At 43.3% G+C, this 27124-nt stretch overlaps 2 protein-coding genes across 2 annotated transcripts in view; one reads left to right on the top strand and one right to left on the bottom strand.

Moving 5' to 3' along the window:
* LOC144129022 (calpain-D-like) overlaps window positions 1-13034 on the bottom strand; it is a 28039-nt gene extending 15005 nt beyond the window's left edge. Inside the window, exons 1-3 of the mRNA XM_077662894.1 lie at window positions 12570-13034; window positions 2091-3744; window positions 977-1163 (exon numbers count right to left, since the gene is read on the bottom strand). Of these exons, the coding sequence (XP_077519020.1) occupies window positions 977-1163; window positions 2091-3744; window positions 12570-12805 (2077 nt within the window). The 5' untranslated portion in view covers window positions 12806-13034. The remainder of the gene's footprint in view (window positions 1-976; window positions 1164-2090; window positions 3745-12569) is intronic.
* A 185-nt stretch (window positions 13035-13219) lies between these two features.
* Window positions 13220-25987, top strand: dos (daughter of sevenless). The gene is made up of 7 exons (XM_077662895.1): window positions 13220-13534; window positions 14965-15093; window positions 16170-16329; window positions 18824-20197; window positions 22483-22555; window positions 22968-23058; window positions 24261-25987. The coding sequence occupies exons 1-7, from the start codon at window positions 13472-13474 to the stop codon at window positions 24495-24497; spliced, it is 2127 nt and encodes a 708-aa protein (XP_077519021.1). The 5' UTR covers window positions 13220-13471; the 3' UTR covers window positions 24498-25987.
* Window positions 25988-27124: the final 1137 nt, after the last annotated feature.

Raw genomic sequence — 27124 nt, 5'->3', positions numbered from 1 at the left:
AACAAAAGAGTATGTAAGCCTGTGAGGATGCTGAGAGTGCAGGAAATACAAAAAGAGTGCTCCTAATATATTTGCACAATGCTATTTGAGCTCCAGTGCTTATGCATGTGTTTTTATGTTTGGGCTTACGTTGGGAACATGTGACCAACATGCCTTGCTAAAGGTTGCCTGTCAGACAAGTATGACAAACATATGCAAAACATTATTCACAGGATTATAACACCGGTACTTATTATGCAGTTCACATAGCCTTGGTCATAATCATTTGCTTCACTCAAATCTCCTTGTTGTTTCATTTCTCCCCTGGCCACTAGGGGCCAGCATCCAGAAAATGTGCCTTTCCAGCCAATCTGTCTTTACGACATTAAAGATGAATTTTTTCTCAGTCAAGTGAAGGCAGTGAAGGAGATCCTCTCATTTTTTTTTCTTACAGCTAGAAGAGAACAATTAGTGCATGGCACAAAATGTTGAGCCATCTCCAGCACTTGTCAAATAAGACAGGGTAGAAAGGCCTCGTAGGCAGCATTTATCAATGCATGTTTTTCAGTGCATCTCGCTGTACACAAGAGCTAAACACCTCTCAGAGATTTATGCATTAAAAAAAATTTATAGGAAACCTGCACAGACCAAAGTGTGACATACCTGAATTACATTTCATTTTTTTTTGGGAAACTTCTTTCATCTTGAAACTAGCACTGCTCAATTATAAAAGGCTTGGATGATTACCCAAAGCATGCCCATAGGTGCATGCTTATACTGCATGGAGGTTGCGTTGGGTCCAATTGAGATGCTAAATTAAAAACTAAACTGTTTAATTAAAAGTGCTGATAATGTACTAAGCACCACTGACCCCACTATCCTAGAAAAAGTAAAGAACTGAGAGATGAAAATGCAAAATAAATGTTCAACTGTCTTTACAAACAGACAAGTGGATTCAAATCAATTTAGGGGCAGACATGATGCCTGCCAAGCTGACCTTGAGATATATCAGAAGGCATCGGGGTCCGGAACACAGTCCAAGATACTTTGGACTCCTTGGGGTCACAGGTGATTTCGCAAGGCCGAAGCCACTTGACTGCAATCTCTTCCCTTGGCTCGTCAGGGTTATAGTACAGCGACTTGAGCAGAGGCGGGAATGAGTCATCCACAAAGGGCTCCCTGTTCTGTAAGGCAATGCAAGCGTGGCAATCATGCAGCTTGACCTAGGCGAGTGCAGCAATAGGCAATGTACACTGGCAAACTAAGCAAGGCCTTTGACAAGACACGAGATGGAAGCAAACACACAGAAAATAAGAAAAATAAATTCAGTTTTCAGTTCCCACATTCCCTGTATTTACAACATTTCATCACCTCTTCTCAGTCCTTGTTCACTTCACCCAAGTAGCACAGTAATTTCACTTAATTAATAAGCTACACTACAGCAAAGCTATGAATAACAGAATCTTGAATCAAAACTCCCTTAACCACGGTTAACGCAAGTAAGCTCTGTAGGCATTCACATTGGAATGGAAGGAGAAATAGTTCCAAGCTAGTTTAGGACCACATCACAATTACTTTAGATTGGCAGGTTCAACTGCTCGCAAACACGAGAAGAATGATCTCATGAGATCTGCAATGAAAGCATATTTTTATAGCAGCAAGAGTGACATGCACTTCTCGACTGACTCGTACTTCTGGACTAAGCATCTTTAGGAAAAGAGTATTAGGGACATTAGGAACGAAATATGCTTACTGCACAGAGGAAAATCTTTTTCTACAGAACCTCTGTCATACATGTCTCTCTGCTGGCCTCCTATTATAGAGTTTGGCTAGCAAGTAAAAAAAACATGACAAGGACGAACAGTTTTCATGAATATTTAGCAATGTAACATACATGAAAAGTAAAGGCTCTACACGTGTCATGCTCCAAAAAATTCTGCACTGTCCTTAAAAGGTGTACCTCACAGCACGTTCCAAAATAAGTGATTTTAGTAAATTAAGAGTAGGGCTCTTGAGTCTGGCTGCCTCACTAACTACCACAGGTGCTGTCCACGTGCCCCACCATATAGATTAATTTTTCATTCCTCGGAGTTTGTAACTGGTGCACTCACCGCTTTGCAGAAAGATACAATGTGGTCCCACCGCTCTCGTGCCTCGCTCTCTTCAATGCGCCGCAGTTCCTCCATCAGTTCACTCTCGCCACGTCCCGTGGCACCACGTGGCCGCGCTGCCTCTGGTCGGAGGGACACAAGGCTGCGCGAAGTGCAGCACATTTCACAGGCTGCGTGTGGACCAGAGTTGAGAAATGTGCATGATGAGCATTCCCAGGCATCTTCTCCAGGCTCCCCAAGCAATTTCGTCATCCGCCGGTTGCGGGTGCTAGCCCGCGCTGTGCCTGCATTAGCGAGTGGTGGACGCTGGGTGCTGCAGGCGCAGCACTCAGCGAGGTGGTTTGGGTTGCGCAGGGTGCAGTGGGGACACACCCAGCTTTCATGAGCCTTGAGTGTTTGATAACGTTTTGCTGCCACGCTATTCAGCTTGGAACCACCGCAAGCACTGCAAAATCGGTCTTGGCCTGGGTTGATTAAGGTACACTTGACACAGACCCAACGTGAAATGGTTCCACGACCATCTGATGTCCCGCAGACCTCGCAGTTAGTAGCTGAAGATGGGTTATAAGCAAACGAGCAACCTGAACAGGTCCACATGTCCTCTTTGGGAGTAGACAGTCCATTGCCAATGGCAGGACTTGATGGGGAGCTCCTATGTCCATCCATTGTGTGGTTTCCTTTGACTTCAGAGAGTGAACGACTTCGTCTAGCTGTGAAATGGCGCTTTTGAGAACCAAGTAGTTCAGCCAGGAAGCCTAGGCTGAAAGCATTACGTGGCAGCAACAATGGGAAAGTAGCAGCAGGCATGCGGGACTGCCCACAGCCAGGGCATTTGGCATTGGATGCCTCGTTGTGCCGTTCACATCGCTTGCATGTCCATGGGGAATCCAGAAGTGTCACATCATCTGCAGAATGGGCATTGGCAATGGCTGAGACGAGCGCTCCACCTTCTGCACTGAGCCTGAAAAGACGGTTAAGGGCCCGTCGAATAAGCGGTTGTTGCCTGCGACGTGGTGGCTCCTCGATGGTTGGGACGAGAGACGACGGGCTTTCTGGGGGTGTTGCATAATCTGCAGAGCTGATGGTGGTGTCACGGCCCAGAGTTTTGCCATTTAAGGTTCCAGTGGCAACAATATCATCGCAGAAGGGTTCTCCACAGGCCACACAAACTTTGCTGGACAAAGAGTTCCATTCCTGGCATTGAAAGCAATACCACTTTTCACTAAGTCGAGCTGGCGTACTTTGCTCAGCAGGTTCATCTTTCTTGGGCTTTTTCTTCTTGATGCACTTGACAAATGTGTGGTCGAGGTAGTTTGCCGGTGAATTCTTATCGATAACAACCTCACCAGCTACAATTCCATTGCTGCTTAGACCACTAGCGTCTTCAGACAGGCACTGGGAAAGCTCAACATACAAAGGCTCCTCGTCTTTAGTGGACTCTCCCGAAGAATCTGTGGTGTCATCTGCATCTTCTGGTGGTGGTGGCAGTGGCAGGTCATCAGGAATATCATCTATGACAGAGTCATCTTCATCATCTGGCAGTCCATGCCAACTAATGCACCGGGGTTTCTTTTCTTGTTTTTGAGGACTTTCAGTATTATTATCATCACAGGGCAGATCATAGATGTGTTGTTCTTGGTTCGCAGTGGAATTCCTTTTAGTGAAAAAGGAAAAGGATGAAGAGCAAATTTTAGCATATGCATCTCTGACCAGATGTGAAATGTTTGCATCTGGGTTGTTTCATGCAAAATTACCTGCAGCCAAATGAACTACCGCAGATTAAGCTGAAAGTAATTTTTTTCTTACTGGCAGCAGTACAAAAGGGACTTCCGGTTTAATTTTGCACATGGAATACTATGGCTGTTTAGTGATGCTATCATTTCCCATGTGAACTGGTGCAGGTGGCTGCACTTGTGTGCATGGATTGTTTTTTTTTCAAATATATTAGCATATAACAGGCCATTCTTGCATACTGGACTATGCTTGCAATTACAAATTCGTAGTTTTCTACCGAAAGAAAAGAAATCACCGAAAGAGCACAAGCTACACAGCCTGGTAGCTGCTCAAGATGAGTGTGTTTTAAAATTGTATGCATAAAATAATTCCTACTAGTGTTGTTGCAAGAAAAAAACTAAACACAGCTATTTTCACAAGAAAATAGCTTTCAAGGGCCAGGAAGCGGCAATGATAATTGGCCTAAAAATCCTCCATAAACAGCAATGCCGATATTGGCACGTGGCCTACACATAAGTAATGTTCATCTATTAATTTTCAAATGCAAGAAATTATTTTCTACTTCTGCATGTATTGAGAACCCTGTTAATCCTTTAATTATGGGACAGCATATACCTTTTGCAAAATTAATGAAAAATTTTTGATTGCACAAGCGCATGAGGTGCACAGGAACAGTTGTCAACAAATTTCACAATTTTAGTACCAATAGTATAGTAAAAAAAATTGGGACATATTTGTCCCCATGGCATTAAATGGGGGTAAAGAAAATGGGACGTATTTTGGTCCCATTGACTCACACAGTTTCCCTCACTGAGTTAGTTTCTTCTAACCATTTCATTATTTTGTTTGCACTTGTTTGCTTGTTGTTGAACTTGTTTGCATTACTTCTTGCATCGTGGAACATCAACAGTGTCTATGCCTTTGTTCGCTTTTCACAGGGTTGTGTTCTTTGCCGATGAGCCGAACTTCACCCAAGACAGCAACTATGTTTGGCTATTTTTTTTACCTTCCATGTTCATTCAGAAGGGGCTTCTTGCTGCTGGCGGTTATGAATGTTCGGCTTCTGATGATTTGGTGCCCAAGAACAAACTCTATATACATATAATGTTTGAGAATTACCACTCAATATTCAGTCTTAAATGTCCAGCTATTTTCAGCACGGTAAAAAAAATGTGCTTTCCTCTTATTACTTGTCATCTCAAATCTTCAGGACAAGTACATGTTGTAATATACAGTTGTTCCTCTCTATGCAGAAAAAAGGAACCACTCACCGGGCATTTTGATCTTGTTTTTTTTTTCCAGACCGAATATTGCCAAAAACTTGTAACACACCCAAAAAAAGGAACAAAGTTTTAAGGTCTCATCTCGCTACCTCACCCAGTCGACGCGGTTGAAACCATTTTTAAAAAAATCGTTGAAACATTAAGATAGGTGGGAGCACAGCACAACTGGGACTGCTGATGGAGTCCCACTGCCTCTTACGAGCCCTTTACTAAGCGGAACAAAGTGAGACGTATGCGTCCCATATTTTCCGACAAAGGGTTAAACAGCCTACATATGTAAGCTGCAGCCATGGTGGCAGTCCGTAAATGGCGATGTGTGCTGTCCTAAAAAAGATGTACTCAGCTCTTTGTTCTGCCAGCGTGTCTAGTTGCGCAAAATGCTAAGGTTGAGTTCTGTTTCAACTAACGTCACGACCTTGAGCCTACATGCACATCAAATTTCTCTTTGCACGGCACCTTCCACATGGTGACTATTGATCTGAGTAACACTAACACTGTAAACCTCGTCACTTCGAGTCATTAGGACCACGAAAAATATTCGAATTAACCGAGTTTTCCAATTACCTGCCATAACAAAAAAATGCACACAGGCAAAAAATTTCGTTGTGGGAAAGCGGTAACTTTACTGGACGAAATTTGCAATTACCGTATATTGCCGCGTAAAAGTCAAATGTCCGGCCCGTAGCCCTTGCTGGCCAAAAATAAAGATGACTCCAAATATAAGTCGATGCGCATAGCCCCCCTCCCCTGCCAGGCCCTCATTGCGCAGGCCCTCATTGCACACAGTCAACTCGTTGTGCGCGCACATAGCAAGAATGGTCACATCGGGGGACACGCACTGATGCTGTTAGAGGTGGAAAATGCCCACAGTGCCGCGCTAGAAGCTGCTTTGACCACCACCAGACTGGAGAGGAGCGACGAGCACCACTGCCTCCAGTCCGGCCGTGCCTTGACGAAGCGCTGAGAGTACGTTACTTCGAAAGTGGTATGACTGGTATCCACGCCTGTGCTGCAGTGAAGCACGTCTTTTCCACTGCAGGCGCGTGCTTCGGCTGTCCGCAAGCCGTACCAGACTGGTTTTTATGATGAGGGTACCCGGCAGGGGCGCTTCGCATATCGAGCATTGGCCTTTGGCCATCGCTTCATCGGTCTGCTGCGAAATCGGGATCGGACATCCTCGCAGAACACCTCAGATCTTCGAATTAACCGGGCTGGTGCGCGTTGCCGCTTCGAATTATCCGGTCAAGTTTTTATATTAGAAATACGGGACCGCAGAAATTCTTCGAATTGTCCGGAATTCAAATTATCGAGGTTTTCCGAGGTAAACAAGTTCAGTTGGGTTGTACTTTCAAAGTAAATACCCCAAAGCAGGAATGCCAATGCGTGGAGCCCAACTCCATCCCATAGATCAGAAGTTCTCAGTGATGGACTGGTCAGGTCTTCTTAGCACTAGTGAAGGTTAATCAAGAGCATGGATGAGTGGGAGCCGAGATACTATGATTGCAAAAGGTGTGTGAGATGACTAACTGTGCACATGAAATGGGCTCACGTCATCAGTGTACATAGGCAAACAACCACAAATATATTAATCAGTTCGTTTTGAGAACCTAATCATGTATTCTGCCATTGCATTGCAATCGTGGCTTCACAACAAATTTTTCTTGAAACAAAAGTCACTGAATAGCCAAGATGCAACTCAGAACTATGGTCAAACGGGTGAGACATTTCTAAGGGCAAACGAAATTTTTTAACGGCAAACAGCATGAAAGATGTAGACGGAAGAAGAAGTTGGACTCGAATAGTAGACATAGTATGGCTCCATTGAGTCTTATTCTCATTCGAACAAAAAATACAATGAGCTGAAATTAAGAACTACAGCATTGGGAACCGAAGGACCATCTACAAGGACCCCAGGGTGCACTTGTTGCTGTGCTAGTTGGCACATAGTTAGGAAGACTATCAGGAAAAATGTGTGAGCCGCGCTTTTATAAGAATAGGGTTTTGGCGATTGGCTAAAATATATTAGCTTGTAGAGCTTTGGAGGCATTCCTCTGAGATAAAAACGGAAGCAGTGTGTATCAGTGACACTTTAGTAGCCCTTTATGGCACGGAAGAGACTGGCTGATCTTAATTTTCTTTGATGACTGATAATCATGAATGAGTGCAAGCGCCTCTTGTGCGTGCATTTCGTTTATTGGGAACCATATATGAGCATGGCTCGCAGCAAATCAAAATAGTTTGTAGTGGTCCTAGTCCTGTGTCTTCTTTCTCTGTGTGTGTGTCCCTTTTTGTGCTAGAAAATTCTTTCTATGATACAAGCACTTTTTAAAAGTGCAGTAGTGATGATATCAAGACAAGAAAGTTGTTTCTGTAATGGGACCCTTAATGCATGCAAAATAGAAAATAGGAAACACAGTTATTACAGTGGTAGTAATGCAAGGCAAGCTGGAAACATTGACCCCAAGGGTTTAATTGCAGTTTGTATCTTTCGTTTCGTTACATTCAAAGGTAGGTGACCATGCCATTACCAGCCATGGAACGCTTGCAAGGAAAAATTGCTGTATTAGGATGGAAAGCTATATATGTGAGCTATATGACATTTATCTTTCAAAAGACACAACTAACCACACTAGAAAAAAGGATGAAACAACACAAGTGTTTTCTCAAAGCAAAACCTTTATCCAAAGGATACTGATACATGAATCTGCGCCATGAAACTACACACCAAAAAAAAAAAGGAACTGAAGAGGGCATCCGTAAATGTAGGGAGAAATTAAACGCAGGATGCATTTAATGAAAGCATTCAATGCAAAGAATTTTAAAACAGAAACTGAAGAATTTTTCACTCATGCTGCTTAGATATACCAGGTCCTTACCACACTGTGTGATGGATGGTTGGCTTATGCACGAATTTTCCTTCTTAGATATGTGAAAGGCCTTGTTTATAATAGATAGTGTGGACCCTGTGTTTCCATTCCCTGTATGTTTTTATTGATATCCCCTTCCACCTTTTTCTGTTGTTTAGTTCTTGCTTTTGGTATGAAGTTATTTAGATTTATATCTGTGTTCTTTGGATAATGGCTTAGTTGTGAAAAAGAGCTTGTATTAGGCTATCATTCTTTTATTGCAGAGGCATCTTATATGCTTCTTTAAGGTGTGAGGCCACTTTCCCGAAAAAAAAAGATATTGTAGCGATAGCTACATTACGGTAGCATTTCGAGCCTTCAGCGTGATGGCGCCGTGGCTGTGCCGCCACGCTGTCATGTGGTTGGTCACATGGTGCGGAGCAGCTGCCGGCGGCGCGGCGCCCTGGTTGATCACGTGGTTTGTCACGTCGTTGGTCACGTTACCAAGTTCCATTCTGCCAGCTGTAGCATCGCGTCACTCCAGGTTTAACCAGAGCTAAACCACCGCCAATTTTTTTAACAGCAGATAAAAGCATTAAATTAGTCATCTGGCTTAAAAAGGACGGTGTTTTAGCCTAATCAAAATGTTCAAATAGTTGAAAACATTTATCTTATTTTCTTTTCTTTTTCTCTTAATATACATCTGACGCCAGCGATCATAACTTCCATTTAGTTCATATCTCCAGGCAAATAGCTTTTGCACTTATATACATAGAAGCATGAGCTATGCAATGAACCAAAATAATTATACCACCACTTGTCATTGTGTAATAGCGGAACAATCAACCGCAAAGGATTTTGTATAGTCGATCTTGTGAGAAAAACTACAGCACTAAGAAAACAAATTGCACGATTTTACTTAATGCAGTTCATTGCACAGCTAGATATATAAGAAATAAGTACGCAAAGTTTCAATAGAAACCATGTACAAAGATAAAGTTAGGATTTCTCAAGTAAGAAAGAATGGCAAAAGGCAAGTTTCAGGAAAAACGATAAAGAATATTAGGAATAACTAGAAATGCCATGAAACAATGTCCAGGATGGTTAGAATCCACCATATTTGTAGCTCTGATCCTCCCTGGTCTTGATTTTCCTTCATTTTGCTCAAGTGGCAGCTCAATTTTTTTTCCCTTGTGCTTTCTGCAGCATCAGTAGACCGAAATAAATATTTCCAGATACACTGTTGGTCACCTAGCTGTCAGGCAAGCTTTCTGTACACTGGGTTTCATCCCAGTGTGGTTCAAAATGTCTAGCGTATCTCCAATACCATTGATGAAATGACACGTACCATCATACAAACCAAATTTCAGTGTTCACATCCCAACAAAACGATCCAATGTGTTCCAAATGTCTTGCCTTGTTTTCGTGAGCATTTCAGTCACTAAATACCAACAAAAATAGCCACATATGATAAGAAACAGTTATTACAATAACAAGAAAAAATAACTAATAATGTAAAACTTCATTTTTTATTTGGCTGGGGAAATTTGTTTCGGTTTCAGAAGGTATGCAGGGGGTTACAACTTTGGCTGTATCTTTGTATCGATGTTAATTAAAAACATAATTTTTGTTGGAGTTCATTCAGGAATGAATCCACATTTTGGTAAATCAAGATTTGGAAAACTGAATTTTATCAAAAATATGGCATATTTTAAAAGTGCCCTCATACCTCAAAAAAGAAAGCTACTGCCAATATACAAATAAAATAATAAATTCTACTGTTCAAAACTAATATCCTTACCTTTATAAAATTTCACTCATGCAAAGGCCAGGCGCTATCCAGCAGAACGCCATTTATTTTAGACTTTACACTGAGTGGCTTGGCATTCATCTGCAGAGCCCTAGGCTGCAGGATAAAATCTAGGCCATGGCAACCACACTTTGATGGAGGTGAAATGCAAAACACCTGTGTGTTGTGCAATGTCAGCGCATGAAAGAAGGTGGTATAAAATAAATCTCAAGCCCTTTCCTATCTATGGCATCCTTCATAGATGATGTGTAGCTGCGGGATATTAAACTCATTATATTTGCAAAAACTTGAACTTTCCTCCAGCAATACTGCCGAGCATACCTCTGTGAAAACAATTTTGTAATACACTTCTCTCTCTTTTTTTTTAATGGCAATGTGATTGCATATTGGTATGCTTCGAACGTTTGCACTGTTTAAATAAAAAATACCAAAACTGCTAATTTTGAGCGACACTCTGTGTGCCAGAATTGTCTGTCATTAGGTAATATTTGTAATAAAATTTGGTTGACTAGTAAGAGCAATCTTATATATGTGCCTTGAAATGCATAAAATAACAGCCGCCCAAAAATTTTTCTCAGAAAAAAAAAAAGCAACATGAGACCACCTGCGCAAGGTGTGCAGAGGAAATGAAAACATCACCAAACTACGAAATATTTTAAATGCAAAAATAATTTGGGAAACACCCTTGTTGTACTGCCATCAACATGAAGTTTTTCCAGCTAAATCAGTGATGTTAAAAAGGATGCTGGGTCACTTGGCATGGAATAATCCATCTGACAGAAACATATGATGGTGCACCAATGAGAAATACAGCTTTCAAAAACTAACTCAGCACATCAATATCAGTTATCAGCTCATCAGTGTACTTCACTAAATGGCTGAAATAAGTTTTGAGCACATTTTTACAAGTAGTTATGCATATGAAAATTCTTGAAATGCAGTAATTTATTAAACAGACATGCACATGCAGGCTACACAAATTTCATTCCATGAACAAAAGTTTGAAGTGTTTGACTCTTAAATTATAGGGAATTAAGGGTGCAGGATGTTTTTTCTTTACTGTAAAAGTATTCATTCTTCTACATACTGTAATGACTACAACACTGACATCTCCACATAATAAAAAAAAACTGATAACAGACACATAAATCAATCAATTAATCCATATTCATCGCTACATAAAGCATAAGTGGCAGCCTTACCATCATTCCTTCCATATGCCGCTCAGCATTGTGCACACAGCTTTGCAACCAGGAACATTCCTGTCTTTTTGTGATAAACAGTGCTGTGCTGCAATACTTTCTGCTGGGGGAGTTGGTTCATTTTGTTTTTTATTGATAGATGAAACACACACATTTATACAGTTCTATAAAACGTTTTATAATTTATACATACATTATAATTAATACTGCATTTATAATTTATACGTTTAAATAAACAGTATAAATGTGTGTTTCATCTATCAATAAAACCAGATGAGAGCAGCACTTGTCCCGTTCAAGGAGGCTATATATAAAGTTTATAACCTCCTTGATACCGTTCACCTGTTGTTCCTTGTCCTTTCCGTCGCGCTACATGCATTCCGAATAACAGAGCTGTGCTGATAATATAAAATTCCTCTGTTGTAATGGCTATAGATAGCTCGCATGAGAAAGTGGCTTTGAAAGCTTTATTACACGAGTCATATATACACCTGCAGTCACTGCTAGGAGCAGCTGACAATCCTGGCATTTGCAACAAGCAACCTAGGCAGAGCGCGCATCTTCCGAACCAAATCATCCACGAATTTGTTATTAGCATATTTCAACCAAATCGCGCGTTGCGCAGCGCGCTCGTGTGGGCGTGGGAGACGACGCAACGCCGGTTGACGTGCGCGCGGCGCGAGTGAGTAATGCATCGTGTCCTTCGGACGGGGCGCCGATAACGCTCGCACAGCGAAGGGAAAGCCGAAAACAGACACACGTAGTTTTGCGACGGGTGCACGCGCGTGGGAGAGGCCGCCTTTTTACGGAATTCACCGGGTGTGTGCTGTCGTATACTCGCGCTTCGTTTACTACTACTGTTCGCCAGCGGTGGACCGTATACCGCAGAAATATCGCACAGGAACGCGCCCAACGGACTCTAGACCAGTGCAGTACAAAGCTCCTCCCCGTGGCCGACAAGATAGCAGGCGACTTGAAACCTTCGAGTAAGTCGATCAGCTGTGACGCACAATCGATCCGCTGCGCCTGGCGCGTACGGTTCCGCTTTACTTTTGAAGCACGCGATTTTCTCATATCGGGTTTCTTGTTCGCTCACCGATAAGTACTCGGGTATAGGTATGCCCGACTGTTGTTTTGCTGCGCTGAACTGTAACGTATTCTACGCGGTACAAGTCTATAGGAGCAGCCCAATTCCGATTCAAATGATAATCGAATGCCTGCTCGGAGACTGTTGAGCTGCATGCGCATACGAAAAAAAAAAAACTGTTGGATAAAAATATACTGCCGAGTGTTTACCCACTGCAGTGGAGTTTATGAGCAGTTCTTCGACATCTCTGCTTTAGTGCTCGGCTGTGTGGCTCGCTAACGGTCGTGAGCGCTAACACAAGTGTGCGACTTCCAAGGTAATGCACAGCTGTTCGGCACTACCTGTGACCCAGTGTAAGCAAAGTTCGTGCGCATCTTCTACGGATTGAGAAGACAAAACCACAGCAGAAAAAGCATGCACAGGCTTTTTGATTCAAAGTTTATTGATTTTTTTCTTTCGTGAAAGAAACAGTCATGCTGGCTACATGCAGGTGCGAACCACTACATCAACGAATTACCTTTCGGGAGCAACTGAAAAAGCTCCGGGCTCCACTCTGCTCTCCACGCGACGTGATGTAAGAGTGAATTTGGAAGACCCATCCTTGGAGTTTTGAGGCAATGGTTCCCTGGATACATCGTCGTCTTCGGGCACGGTTCGACTTGCGCCGCAACGTATGCAAGATCCGCTGTCTGTCGGGTTTATGGAGGTACAGTTTTTGCAGTGCCATTGCAGTACGGACGCATTGGAACCCATCGCGCACCCGACCCGATTGTGCTCAACTAGCTGCCACAGAAATGCACTAATAAATTGTCTTCACTTTCCGGCGACCGCGCAAACAGTAGCTAAACAGGGTCCACATTCTGCCTATCATTGCGAGCTAGGGCTACTCGCCGATAAATGAGGATTTACAGAGCACGACCCATGTTGAATGTTGTTGGTTTCTAGTTCCGTGCGCGTCGCTAGCTCGCTAGCATCGCTAGTCGTTAGTTCCCACAGCGCACGACAGGCGGCTTCGCAGCCGTTGTAGTTTTTCCGGTTGTTTTATTTCCTTCTCTTTAGACGTTGGTTTAATCTGTGGAGGAAATATTACCTGCACACTGATTTTTAGGGAGACGAGTAAGGAAAATTTCCGAAATGAAATGGGTGTGCGTGAGTTTTGTGAGTGATGACTTCCGGCATGATGCATCCGAGGGGGGCGAGGCGAGGCGGATGGGGACCTGTATGTAGTACGCACGGACGGATAGGCCATGAGTTGTATTTAACATTTTCGACAGCCTGATTCGCCAGAAGAAACGTGTGACAGTGCTTGAAGAATGATTTTTCTGATAAGCTGGATTTCTTGCACTCACCTGCTTCCCATAAACCATCGCACGTAGCAAGCTCAAGAGGAACCAGAGTCTTCGCACCCAGGACGGTGCCATGGAGGTTGTCTACGAAGGGTGGCTTGTGAAATCGCCGCCGGAGCGAAGGATTCGACGCGCTGTAAGCTTTTCACAATCTCACAATTGTTTTTGCACGATGATCTCGCTTTCCTGATGTTTTCAATTGTGATTGTTGAACTGTTGTTATGCGGGTGGTAAGCTCGTGGACGCGTGTCCCAGCGCGTGGAGATTGCCTGACGTCGCACGAAATACAACAGGTTTGAGTGAGGCTGCTCTATTTCCTTCGCGCGCTGGTCGATTTTTTTTCGTTGTCGACGCCTTGTATTGTTTGCAGGGTACGTTGTTTACCTTGAAGTCACCGCCGCGCGTACCTCTACATCTGTGATTCATCGCTGCAAAAAGCGTGTGTACGCACGCGGAGTTCGTGCCAGCGTTGTGGCGGACATGTCAGCTGTTCGACGTGTTGTCGAAACAAGCTGACCTTGCGTCGATCATTAGCGGCTTTCAACGTTTATCTGCTAGGTGCCATCAAAAAATGCTAAAATAGTAAGGTCGTTTGCAGTGACTGTCGCAACCAGTTAGCTGCGTGCGTCCGCCGCTTTGCGCACGTAGCAGAAATTTTATCGACCAACGTGTTGTAGTGTTCACGCTCCGTGTTTTCCTTCGTTGCACGGTATGTTGCGATCAGAACTTGCTTGCGCCGTGCAGAAGCTCTCTCATCTGGACGGAATAAAGCACCGAAAGTCTGTGTTTACGCGTGATATGAAACGTGCGAGGAAACCCGTTATGAAAGCAGCAGTGTTTTAATAGGAAGGATGTGAGCTGTTTCGTCTTTAGGAAGCCTAGCTCTTCGCGGGAACGTCTGGAAGAGGCCGTGTAGAAAGCGGAACAATAAGTGCTTCTCTGATAAGGCAGTATCAAGGCGGAACCTGCCCGACGACGAACCGGGAGCGCAACGCCCTGTTTGCTGGCGCCCGTGCGGGCGGCTGATAATGCGCCTTGAAGAAGCATTTCACTGGCACACCCATTTGTATGACAGTCGCTTAACACTTCCTCGCACCATTTAGTAGCCGCTTTACAGCTTATTAAGAGTGAGGGAATGGGTCTGCAGGTTTCAGACAACAAATACTGTGAAGGTTATGTATGTTTAGCCAAAGAAAGTTTTTGATACAATGAAACAAGTTTGTGGGACACTGCACAGCCAAGCATTTTTGTGCTCATTTTATTCTTTCTAAACTAACTAACCACCTAAAGGTCTGCGGAAAAATGTTGTGGAAGGTATGATAACGCAAAAGCACACATCTCTAAAATTGGGAAATAAAAATGCATCTCTGAAATTCGCTGCTTTCTGCTCGCACTGCATGTTTTTGTTGGAAGTCAGCTTCTGTCAAGAAGCTGGCTTGATGCTAGTTCCAAGAATGCAGTCGAAAAAGGAAAGGAGGTGCTGCTGAGTTGATTGAACCCTTGATGAAGGAATTAGTAGTTGTTTTATTTTAACATGTGGCATTCCTTCACGATTTTGACCTGCAGAAATGGAGAAGGCGCTGGTTTGTCTTGCGACCATCAGGTCAAGTTCCTCAGCAGTATGTCTTGGAGTACTACACGGACCAGTCATACCGCAAGCTGAAGGGTACCATTGATCTTGATCAATGTGATCAGGTAGGCAGACCTGTCATAGTGTGTCTCAGTCCTAGCTGATCCATTAAACTAGTCACGTTTCCGATGCATTCGTTGTCTGCTTTTTAATATCTCAAAGCTGGCTACTTTTCTTTCACTGCTAGTTTTTCAGCACTTCTGCAGTGGCAGAGATGATCCGATGATACATTTTCTGTTCTCATGTAAAAAACACAACCAGCGTTCAGATGTGTTATTACTCTCATGAAGAGCTCATATTTCATCCCAGTCCTTGTGTAATGCCCGCTAGGCATCTTAGGGTATCTGAAATAAATAAATATCAATACACTGAGTGTATGTGTTGTAAGTGGTGCCTTAATGGAAGGTTGCTGATTATTTAATGAAGATAGTTCTAACACTCAGTATGTTGTTTTCTGGAGGTATCATGTGCTACTGTCAAGCATTTCTGACCAAGTCCAGAGCCTAAATATATTTCTGATGGCTGTAAAAGCCTGGCTTTTATTCCTTTTAGTGCCTTGTTTTTCTTTTTATTTTAACGTTTGCTTTCTTTTGATGACATCTAGAGGTTGCGTCAATTTAAGTGTCACCGTGTTGTAATTTTGCTTCCATTAACTTCTGTCGCCCAGTTTACCACCTTCATATTGTGAACAGCTTACCCGCCCCACTGAAGAGTGAAGGCATTCTAAGAGAATGGAGTGCAATAGCAGTAATTGCTGAAGTTGACCCTATCCCCCACTCTCTTTATAACATGAAACCATTGAAGACATTTCAGCATGTGGAGGCTAGTAATTGAAAAATGTCTTGAGTGGTTTCTTCTCATTGGGCTGCTTGAAATATATGTGATTAAAAACAAAAAGTAAGAAAACATTTTAGCACTAAAACATAGAGACGAAGGGTGGGAAGTAGGCACAAAGCATAAATTCACCCTTTTTCTTGAATACTGCCATGTTCTCTGTGTTTGAGTACCAAAAATAAGCTTAACAGTTCAGCTTATTGTGGTTGCTTCTAATGCTTCACAAGCACCTTTGTACTGGACTAGGAAATGTACGTGAACGGTTTGCCTAAGCAATCATGTCAAAGTTATTATGTGTGGCTTTCAGGTCGATGCTGAGCTGGAGGTAGTGACAAAGTCCAAATACATGTTTGACATCAAGACAGCGAAGCGAACATACTACTTAGTGGCCGACTCAGAAGCAGTCATGAACAAATGGGTGGATTGTATCTGCAAGGTGTGCGGCCTACGCATGCGGGTTGAAACAGGTGAGACGGTTAAGACATCCCATTACACTCCTCCTCGCTACCTTTTTCATAAGTACTAATGACAAGCACAATGAGCGTGCATCAGATTGGCTCCCGTTATCCTGTTCGAGCTTCATTCCAAACAATTGCTGTTCACAAACTCTCTCCAGCAGCTTTTCCAAAATTCTTTTGCTGGACGCATTTCTGTTCTTGGGGACTGAACAGCATCCCTGGTTTCACTCTGTAGATTTATCCAGTGTTAAAAGAGCTAAAGAGAGGTTTGTTGGTGTCCACGTAAATTCAAACCAGACAGTGATGGCACTTGCACACATTCTGTGTTGCTCCTATGCCAAAGATGGTGTTATTGGTGCCTTTCTAGAAATGAATGGATGGCAAAGTTTGATAGAGTCCATGCCCAGCTTCACCTTTTCACTCCCATGTTATTGAATACTGAACTTTACTGCTTTTTAAGTGTGGTTTTGCATGTGGGCTGTGTGACATGCTGTACTGCAGGGCTGTGGATTAATTTTGACTGCCCAAGTTTCTTTTAACAGGCAGGCACTGATATCTTGGTGCACAAGCTTTTTTGCATCACTCCTACATCCATGATCACCCCCCAGTGTTGGAATTGAGCTTGCAACCTTATGCTTAGTACCAAAATACCTTAGGCACCAAGCCACTGCAGTGGGTAAAGATTTCAAGTTTATTTATTTTTTATCTTGTACCCACAGTGCCAGTTTGGCATTACAGTGAGGGGCATAATACTGGTAACAATACATGTATAATATACAGGTGAATGAAAAAAGAAAAAAAATGTAGCAGAATTCTTTGGAAATTACAGTAAAAAACTGACCAAACAATATGATTACAGAGGTGCATTTCACAGTGAAAAACCATAACAAAAAAAGATGAGTGCAAAGTTGAGGACAACTGTGATACTGATATACATAGGTTGACTGCAAACACTGAAGATGCACTTAGATAAATGGAAGCATATGGAATCCATAAGTGGAACGACGTGACATGGTATAAAGATGCGTCATTCAATGAAATAGCTACTATAGCTAAAGGCAGTCGGTTTCACATCAGTGGAACCTTGAAAATGTGTGTTTGAAAAATGTATGTTTCACGCGGAAGGCTGGTGTGAGAATGATACATGTTGTGGAACATTTTGAGCCAAAGCTTTGCTCAGTAGTGGTCTAGCTATTCTCATTTTGATGTATATTTTGCTATTGTGGCACGAAAATTTCGATATTTGACTGATCATCCTAACGCATAGCAAGCTGCCAGCGACTGAACTTTTTCTAGTTTTTCTTTGTCACTTAATGGTAGGAGAATCGCAAACCATGCATGCATATTCCAGAACTGATTGTACATTAGTTTTGTAAAGGACTTCATGTGTGGCCTGTGGAAAAGCGCATATTTCAACGTATTAATCCTAATTATATGCAGGCCTTGCCAACTGTATAATCCACATGTCGATGCCAAGAGAGCAAGGAGGTTAAATAGACACTTAGGTATTTATATTCACGAACTGTTCAGAGATGCATCTGATTTCTAGTGGAGCTGGATTCTGGAGCTTTTTTTTTCCTCAAAAATGTCATAGACATGGTTTTTTCCAAGTCATGTTGCGTTTTCCACTTTTCACAGTACCCTTAAATGGTGTGTAGTTCTTTTTGAAACACCTGATGATCAGTGTTAGAGGTTATATTTGTGGGCAGGATACAGTCTGCAAATACTCTTGTACGGGACTCTCTGGGTTCACTGATTTTACTCATGTGCAGTAAAAGAAAGAAGGGGGCCTAAAACCTATCCCTGAGGGATACCTGATGTCACATCAGCTATACCCGAATCAGCTGTATTTACAGTTACAAACTGGCATAACGCACTCATGTGTTCCACAACACAAGCAATTGTGCAACCATCAGTGTTATAAAATGATAATTTTTGTATCACTACATCATGTGGGACCAGATCAAACGCTTTCCAAAAATCAGGGAAAATTCAGTCTATAGAGGTACTGTTATCTAAGGCTGCATCTAAGCAATGGGCAAATGCGGTTAGCTGTGTTACACAGGACAGTCCCTTTCGAAATTCGTTCTGGTATAGATTTAACAAGCCATAAGTGTAAAAATGCTTTATTAGATATGAATACAGGATATGTTTAAGAAATTTGCAGCAAAAGGAGGAAAAGGAAATGGGACGGTAGTTATAAAACTTTTTTCAAGGGCTGGATATATGTATTGGAACTACTGAGGCATCTTCCCACTCATTAGGAAGAGAAGTGCTATCCAGTGGTTTCTGGAGCATTATTTTTAAATAAGGAGCTATTGAATGCAAGCATGAACTAAGCAGAGCATTTGGCAGACCATTTGGACCATCTGCCAGTCAGTCTTACTGGGATTTTGTGAGTTCAAATTAACATGCTGGTTCATGCTATTCTCTTGTGCTGCCTGCCATGGCAATCTAGTCCTGCTCGTATCCACTCACAACTTCTGTAATTTTTTTCAAACAGAGGGGGCCGCAGAAGGAGCACAGCCTGAGCCATCGCCCAAGCCTCCAAAACAGTCTTTACCAGCCGATGCAAGTCCAGTGCCTGCTGAACCCGCTCCAGTGCCACCCTCTACTTCCACTGACCACCCTGAGAGTCTTTCAAAGGACGACTCCAATCCATATATTCCCATCAGCGAATGCATCACTGGAAAGCCTGTTGGCAATGGGCTTCCACGATCATGTCCAGAGTCGCAGCTGGTCGACTTCTACGACACTCCTCGCTGCAGCACAGGTCGAACTTCTCCAGATCCTGTCATGGATACCATGTGCCGAATGCCTCGACCTCCTGAAAGGCCAGCGCGAGACCAGAGCGGAGCCAATCTGCTTGATTCTACTGTTCCGCCTCCGAAGGTTAATTGGAACACATACCCAAAGGACTCTCCACTACCATGCGTTGCTGGAAGTGGCCAGGCCCTCAACTACGACCCTGTACCTCCACTGCGACCTACAAGTGGGGGAGAGAATGCTGTTGAGCCAGCAGCTTCTCAGAGCACCAGTGTGTACAATGGGGACACCCTTGGGAGGGCGGGTTTGACGCTCCGCAAGGTTGGCCGGGCAGGTACAGTGGCACCCTCTGCACTAGCAACAGCTAGGACAGATATTTCAGATGAAACCTACGACCGTCCCCCTACTCGTCCCTCTTCCCATAGTACAGGTCACACGGCGGACATCACAGGTGACGAAGTTATACCTCCGCGGCCACCTAAGCCAGCCAACATCAGAGTCCGGCCAGCAACCAGTGGATATGATGTTCCACCGCCTCCTTCACAGCCACCACGGATGCCACAGGACTCGTATGATGTGCCACGATCTGCCGGAGGGGTGCGTGACGGCTACAGCATTCCTCCGTGCCCGCAACCTGTGTTGCGCCATGAACCTTACGATGTTCCTGCGGCAGCATCTCGGGGACCATACGAACTATACGACCTGCCCCGGTCAGCTGAGATGGCTTCAAAAGCTGGGGTCAGTGGCCTCCCTCTGCCACCACGCGTGTCGCTAGATGAGACATACGACTTTCCGAAGCCCACGCTAAGCCCCAATGGCCTGAACGTGTCGATTCCTGCTCCAGCTGGCTCGGGGTCGAGGAAACATGCATACTGCAATGCTCCAGTGGGAATGTTCAGCAGCCGTGAAAATGTCTTCAATTACGAGTACAGACCGTCATTTTCAGAGTTCCCGGCTAAGGACGATGGAGACACTCAGCAGGTGCCCGCCAGTGGCGCATATGCAAACGTCTCTTCTGCTAGTCCCGGTACACCCAGCCTCGCTGCTGTGCCACCAGCCATCAACCGTGGCCTCAAACCACGAAAAGCTTCCACTGAAGGCACTTCACCAGGTGCGCCCATTTTTGTTGCTTCTGTGTTTCTTTTAGTACTTGCAAGGGAAATATATTACATTATCTTTGTGCCATTGCAGCAGCAGAGTTGCATTTTGTGTGTCATTCTATGGAAGGTGTTGGGGGCTAGCACTGAAAAGGGGGGGGGGATTTGTTTTAAGAAGACTGTTGTACTTCCTGGAATCTAAAGCCAACAGCATTGCCTTTTTTTTTTTTTTGCACAGCAATGATAGCTGCCTGTGCACACAGGCATGAATGAACTCTGTAATGCTGGGCCTGTTAAGGGACAGATGTGTTTAATGTTTCTCTGCAGTATTGAACTATCTGCTGTCTTGTACCATGATTTACTATATATAATGGCACCTGACAGCACCTGACACTTTGCGCGTATATACACTTCCTTGGCACCTGATAGCAAGGGTTGTGCAGCATCTTAGCGGCTTACTGTGAAAGTTGCACTGCCTTTAGGACAGGTGTAGGTTGCATGAAAAGTAAAGTGAACATGGAACTATTATCCAACTGCTCTTTAAGCACAACTATCTGAACGTAATTCTGGCATTCTTGTCCCCAAGTTTAATCCACAGAGCTGTCTTGTTTGTTACTTCACCCATTTAATTTGGAAATGTTTAGCACTAGTCAAATGTAGCACTTCTCTTTTTGTTAAGCTTTGTGCATTACATTCTTACAAACACATAAAATGAGTGAAAAGTTGCACTTGGCTTTCCTGCTATGGGCAATGAATTTTTTTGTCCATCCGTCTGTTTTGTCTATTCATACATGTATACGGGGCCATCACACAGCAGCTTCAGTATGAGAAAGAGCAGCATTTCAAATGTCCTTCATCTGCAATGTTAGTTTGGTGCAAAAACTGCCGAAAAAGCTGGGAGGAACAAGCAGGACAGGTCAAGCACTCCTATGTCATACATGATCCATTGTTTCCTCCTTCCAGTTTTATCTTTATCTTCTTTTGCATTGAAATAATAGGGGCTCGTGTACTGTGTGATGTCAGTGCGCATTAAAGTACCTCAGGTGGACTAAATTTCCAGAGCCCTTCACAGCGGCGTCCCTCATAGCCCGAGTCGCTTTGGGACGTTAAACAGTCATAAACCATAAAATCTTTTGCATTAAGTTCTACATGAATCAATAATTGGCCTGCTGAAAAGGGCGTGATGTTTTACTATATTTCTCCGATATTGGGACCTGCTTTGTGTCAACTTAGTGCTTGTCCTGTTGCATTCATACCTCCTTACCTGACCGTTGTTTTCTTTTTACTGAATTGCGAGTATATTTCTAATGAATAATCTACAGGCTTTAAGAGTTTAGAGTGTGATGGAGTTATATTATAGTTTCTTGTACTCTGGTGCTACTAATATTTTTTTTTACTTTTGCTTGCACAGTGTTTTCTACTGGTCGAAGGTTTCTAACGTGTAAAAAGAGCCGGTTAGTTGACGATAGGGACTCCTTGCTGTGAGCAGAAGAGGCTTTTGCTGTTTCCACAGCTTCTTGCTGCTCTAGTAAGCTACCCTGCTGGTTGGTTGGCATTGGTGCAATGGCATCAAGAGATTGCAGGTGCTGCTTGAGATTACTCATGCTTGATGCTGTAGTATAGAGAACAGTTCTTTTGAAGAGTGCCAGCAAGGAAAATTGGGGGCTGTTGGCAGGACTTTTGAATTGTGGTATGGAAATCCTTTCATGTTATAATGTTTGCTGCGAGGATTTTTTTTTCCGTGCATTTTGCACTTTTGTGTCGGTTGTCATCGGTTGTAAAGGTGAACTGAAGGGACACTATACGTCTAGTTTTTTGTTTTCCAGGACCCTTTAAGCATATGAGGTGCGTCCCAGACATGTGCAAGGCCTGGCTTGTGCAGTCTGTCACAAAAGTTCCTAGGCTGAGGTGCCTGTAATCGAGGTGGGTGCAGGGATGTTTGGTGATGAAGGGATTGCTGCCACTCACTTGCTTTGCAACTAAAAATATTCACCCATGGCCATTAAGATCACGCACATAAATTAATGCATCCTTCATCCCGAGAGGTGTGTGTGACCCCACTCCATCTACAGGCATGTTGACCTGGCAACTTTTGTGATAAATGGTACATTGAAAGTACTTTTTAACATTTGTCTGGGAGACTTTAACAATGTCTGGCATTTTTTGGTATATTTTTGAGTTGATTGCAATTAATCTACCTGTGCGATAGCCTTTAGTCACTGAGGACTCAGCTTTGTGGAGCACGAGGAAAGCCTTCCAATTCGATGCTGGTAAAAGTGTAACTGTCTTGTTGTTCCAGCTGGCCACGTGTTTCCCTTGGCCCCTCCTCCTGTGAACAGAAACCACAACCACCCAGCTTCAACAAGGCCAAGGTACAACAAGTACCTGCATTCCCTTTTATTGCATCTTTTTTTCTTTTTTTACATGCAGTCCAGTACGGATCATCATATTGTCATGTTCATCATGACTGCTGGTGTTCCTTCTGGCTGCTGTATAATTCTGCATGCATCGAGGGCATAAATAATTTAAGCAGCTAGTATTGAGCTAAGATTATAGTTAGTAATTTAATTACTTGCTGGGCATACAGCCTCTAAATCTGATTTGCTATAACTTGCTGTTTAATGATGTGCATTACATTGCCAGGCAGGTGAATGCTAGTTTAACCCCATTGTGGCTTTTGTGTGCTGCATGAAAATAACTACAAGTTCTTGTACCTACATGTCAAGAGCTGTGTTTAGTGCTTGAGTTGGCTAAAGGCTGTTTTATCTTTTTTTTTACATCCAGGCAGAGAAGCAAAGGTGATCTGTTGGCACCTGATGAAGACAGCTGGTCGAATGCAAGTGGAAGTCGACGAAACTCCACAAATGATGATATGGTACGCATTTGCAGCACTGCTTTTGCCGTACAGTTCATTGTGTAACTGAGGTGATCAATCGTGTTTTGGTCAGTGGTCAGAACAGCAATAGACGCCTCGGCATATGTCTGCTTTCGGAAAGCTTAGCCGGGATGACAGTATAGTTAGCAGTCATCAGCACTGGTAGTAGATGTCCGTTAATATATGTGCAAAGCGAAGCCATGACAGATGTCTATTTTCAGCTCTTCCTCTTGATGGGGCTTTCTGATAGCAGCTGCTGCTTTTGTGGTTCATGTGGACCATTGTAATTTTTGTCTGCGAGAATGTTGTCATCAGGAATGTGTTTGACCTATAATAGTACAAATTTTCGGAGATAAAGGGGCTGTGAAAGCGGGTCTCAACAAAGATGTGATATGCCTAGGATGCTAAAGGACACCGCTTCACAAATATCCTCCAGCAAGAATTTGTTTAAAGCGTTTTGTGGGAGCTGAGTTATCTGTAGTCAAAATTTGAATTTCCGCGTCTTCGCACCTTTCCCTCTCCTCTTGTCACTTTTTGCACGCTGAAATGTTGGTGCTCCGCCACCAGCCCTTGCAATCGCCCCCTTCACCGGCTGCCAACGCGCACGAACCAATGCTAGCAACCCACTGCTGATGTAACGAGTCGGATGCTGACGTAACGAGCGCAGATTCGGGCGAAAGCCTAGCACCGCAGGTCGCCGCTAGGCGCGCAAGCGGGAGTTTTAAAAATTGTATTGTAAATTATTGGCTCGCTTTTGAGGTCTTGTACGCGGCATGAACGCTCGTTGGCCTGTACTCTACATGTAGTGCGAGCATTTTATAGACAACCTCAAACACCCTTTTCAGGGACCCTTTAAGGCTATGATCGGCTAGGAGCTAAAGCTTGGGCTAGTTAGTACATCTTTCGCATTGCGTCGTCTGCTTCTTTTTGGTCCTGTGTTTTGCGCTGCATTTTCTAATTTTTGGACAAGTTTTCAGATTGCCGCACTCACCTGCATCAGGTTAATGGATCATGCAAATTAATGCATTCTGTGAAGCATTGTTGCCAACAGGCTCATGCAGATACGAAAATAACTTAGAGCCAGGGCCGACATGTTCTAAATGATTACAGGGAACCTGAGGCTATTCCCACTAAGGCTAAACATTTTTTTTTTTTTTTACATTTTACACAGTGGCATTTTGCCTTTTCTAATTCATCTGCAGTGCATAAGGCAAGCTGGTACTGGAGCGAAAAAGAAAGGAGAGATCCAGTACCTTGACTTGGACCTTGACTCAGACCCGGGGCCAACTCAGAGCCCAAGGTCTCCAGAGCAACGCACCGGTGGAACAAGCACTGTGTACCGGACAGTGGACTTTGTCAAGACCAAGGCGTTCAACACGACTCGGCAGGATGTCGAAGAATCCTATCGCAGTCATAAGGATGGTGAACCATGCAAATGAACTTGAGTATAGTTGTCTACTTGTGGTGTGTTCGTAGGTCAGTTAAGGTTTGCTAAAATTTGCACCGAAGCCATTGATTTATGGCTTTAAGTACTACCAAAGCAAGCAGGCCAGAAGACACATGCTGAGGTCTGTGAAGCAGATTCTGTTCACCTGTATAAGTTCTCAATAGCTGACCACACAGCAGATATTGCAAGGGTGGGTGTGCCATAGGAGAACATAAACCTGTTCGGTCTGCACATTTCAGTCAGATCCTGTTGGCATCATCTTTAGAATTGGTAGCACATAGCAGAAGTAGCTTCTGCAATTTGTGCATGTAGTACTTTTGCTACTACGTTCGGGTTGTATTAGATGGCTGTATGACAGGAAGGGGCCATTTTGATGATGCATATTTTTGCCTGCTCTCCTGACTGTGAGCAGCTGCTAAATCAGCTTGTGCATAGACATGCATAATCACCCCAGATAATCACTCCTGTTCTCATGCATATCAGATCTCTTTCATCTGTGCCACATTTACGACTGTTGAGTGGCTTGAAGGCACTCGCCTTTGCTCCTGTGTTAGTGACGTTGCCAAGCTGCCCTAGAATGGTGCATGGAGATAAATACTTCATATTGGGTTACATTTTAGTTGTTTTTAGAGCGAGTCTAGTTTTCATGTTCATGGAAGCAGTGTTTCTGCAAATGCATCAAGCAGCATGCCGTACATGCAAGTTGCAGGTATTTATTTAAAGGCTCCCACCTTATTGCATTTCATGCAAACATTAGAGATGCTAATAATAGCTGCAAAGCAGCTTGTACATATTATATTTGTTAGAGCGGTTGTGTACCCATTATTTTAGTGTATTTGCTAGATGGCTTCCAGTTTCAAGCATTTTTATACATTACTGTGCATGAATAGGTGTAATGGTGCATTTATCATTGTTTCAGTGCCAGTTCTATGTGATACTTGTTACCATGTTGATATTGAGCTGCATGATGTCAGCTATTGAATTGTCGCTACTGGAATTCAATGTGAATACTGGTATGTGCCTTTGAACAAGTGGAATACCTCTTGCAATGTTGGTGTGGCGATATTGATTTCGCACCATCATTTTTAAAGTGATGTGGTTGCTTGAACAAATAGCTTAGCACTTGTTGACAGCACTGACAAAAGTCTTTATATATTAACACAGAGATTAGTGCTCTGTAGAGGCATTTTATTCCTGACCAAACTGATGTTTGTGATGCATCAATCATATTTTGAATGAAAGTTCTCTCTCGACTTGAACATTGTACAAAGATCTCTAACTGCAATGGGATGGATTTGCAGTTGGTATTTACATACAAGCTTTATAAATGTTGCTACGGCATGCATGTCCTATGCGACCCTTTTTATATAAATTGTATGCCATTGCTTCATGCTTGAACTTTGTACAAAACTAGTATTCTTTAAAGTGTCCTTCGTGTTAAAATAAAGGTTTGGTTTTTATTGCAATGCAGAGCAAAAAGAAGCTTCTACTTTTGTGAATGTTGACAAGCAACTCTCCCTGGATGCAACACGACTACGCACTGCACCTTGCATACTTGAAATGAACAGCTATGTGCAGTATGGGGCAGTTCCTGTCACCTAGACAGACAAAATACCTACAGTGGAATAGGACAATGGATGAAAACTTGAATTCATTGTAAAAGCCAATTAACTAATTTTCATGATATTCTATGCAAATATGCACTTGTAGCACATAATGGAAAAATGGTGTGACATTACTTATGGAAGCTAGCAACACAAAGAAGGTAGATTAAATTATAGCTTCACGAATTCATTGTGTAAGGCTCAACATTTCCTTAACCGAAATAGACCTCTTGCTGTTTGCAAACATGGTGAAAGGAGTCATGTGCAGAGGAGGAAATGCGGCGGCCAATCAGAAAAGTGAAGGGAGGGTGGAGAGAAAATGTTTCCAGTCATGAAAGTGGAAAAAGGAGATTGAGAAAAGTGCAGTCCACATGCGCTACTGAGTGTTCCGTCGCCCAGACAGAATTAAAAAAAAATTCGTTTAACCATTCGTTTGTTCGGGCAAAAATTTCACACAGGGGTGTCATTTGGTGGTCAGGTTGGTTATATACTACGTTTGAATGGTATTCTTACCTGATTAGGTCAGAACCATTCGTTAAATTCTCTAGCTATCGCAGCAATGGTACATGTAGCGCTGTCTTCGCGGCTACTGGAGGGACAAGAGTTCTTTCGCCACAGCCTCGTGGAGGTTCATTCATTCATTCATAAAGATTGATGAATAACTGAGCCTCCACTACAGAATTTATCTTTAGTGGGCGTGGGATGGCGCTACTGGCGCCATTGCTGCAAAGTTTTGTTTTGGTTCGTGGTCGCAGACGATGAGGATTTAATGAGTTTGAACCCTGTGCAAAATTCGAGCCCAAACAAGTGAGCACTTCTGTGCAGAGAACTTCAATGCGCTAGCATTACAGCAAGACAAAACCCGGGGGGGGAGTTAACACTGAGCCACAATCCACGGCGTCCTGCATTACTGAGGTAAAGTGTACACTTTAACTGAGGTGTTACTCCACTGGCCAATCGCAACAGTAAACGAAGTCAACTTTTTAATGTTCCACTACAGGGACTTATGTTTTTA

The sequence above is a fragment of the Amblyomma americanum genome, chromosome 4 (genome assembly GCF_052857255.1).
Source record: "Amblyomma americanum isolate KBUSLIRL-KWMA chromosome 4, ASM5285725v1, whole genome shotgun sequence".
NCBI lineage: Eukaryota > Metazoa > Arthropoda > Arachnida > Ixodida > Ixodidae > Amblyomma > Amblyomma americanum.
This window is presented reverse-complemented; position numbering and strand designations above follow the sequence as displayed.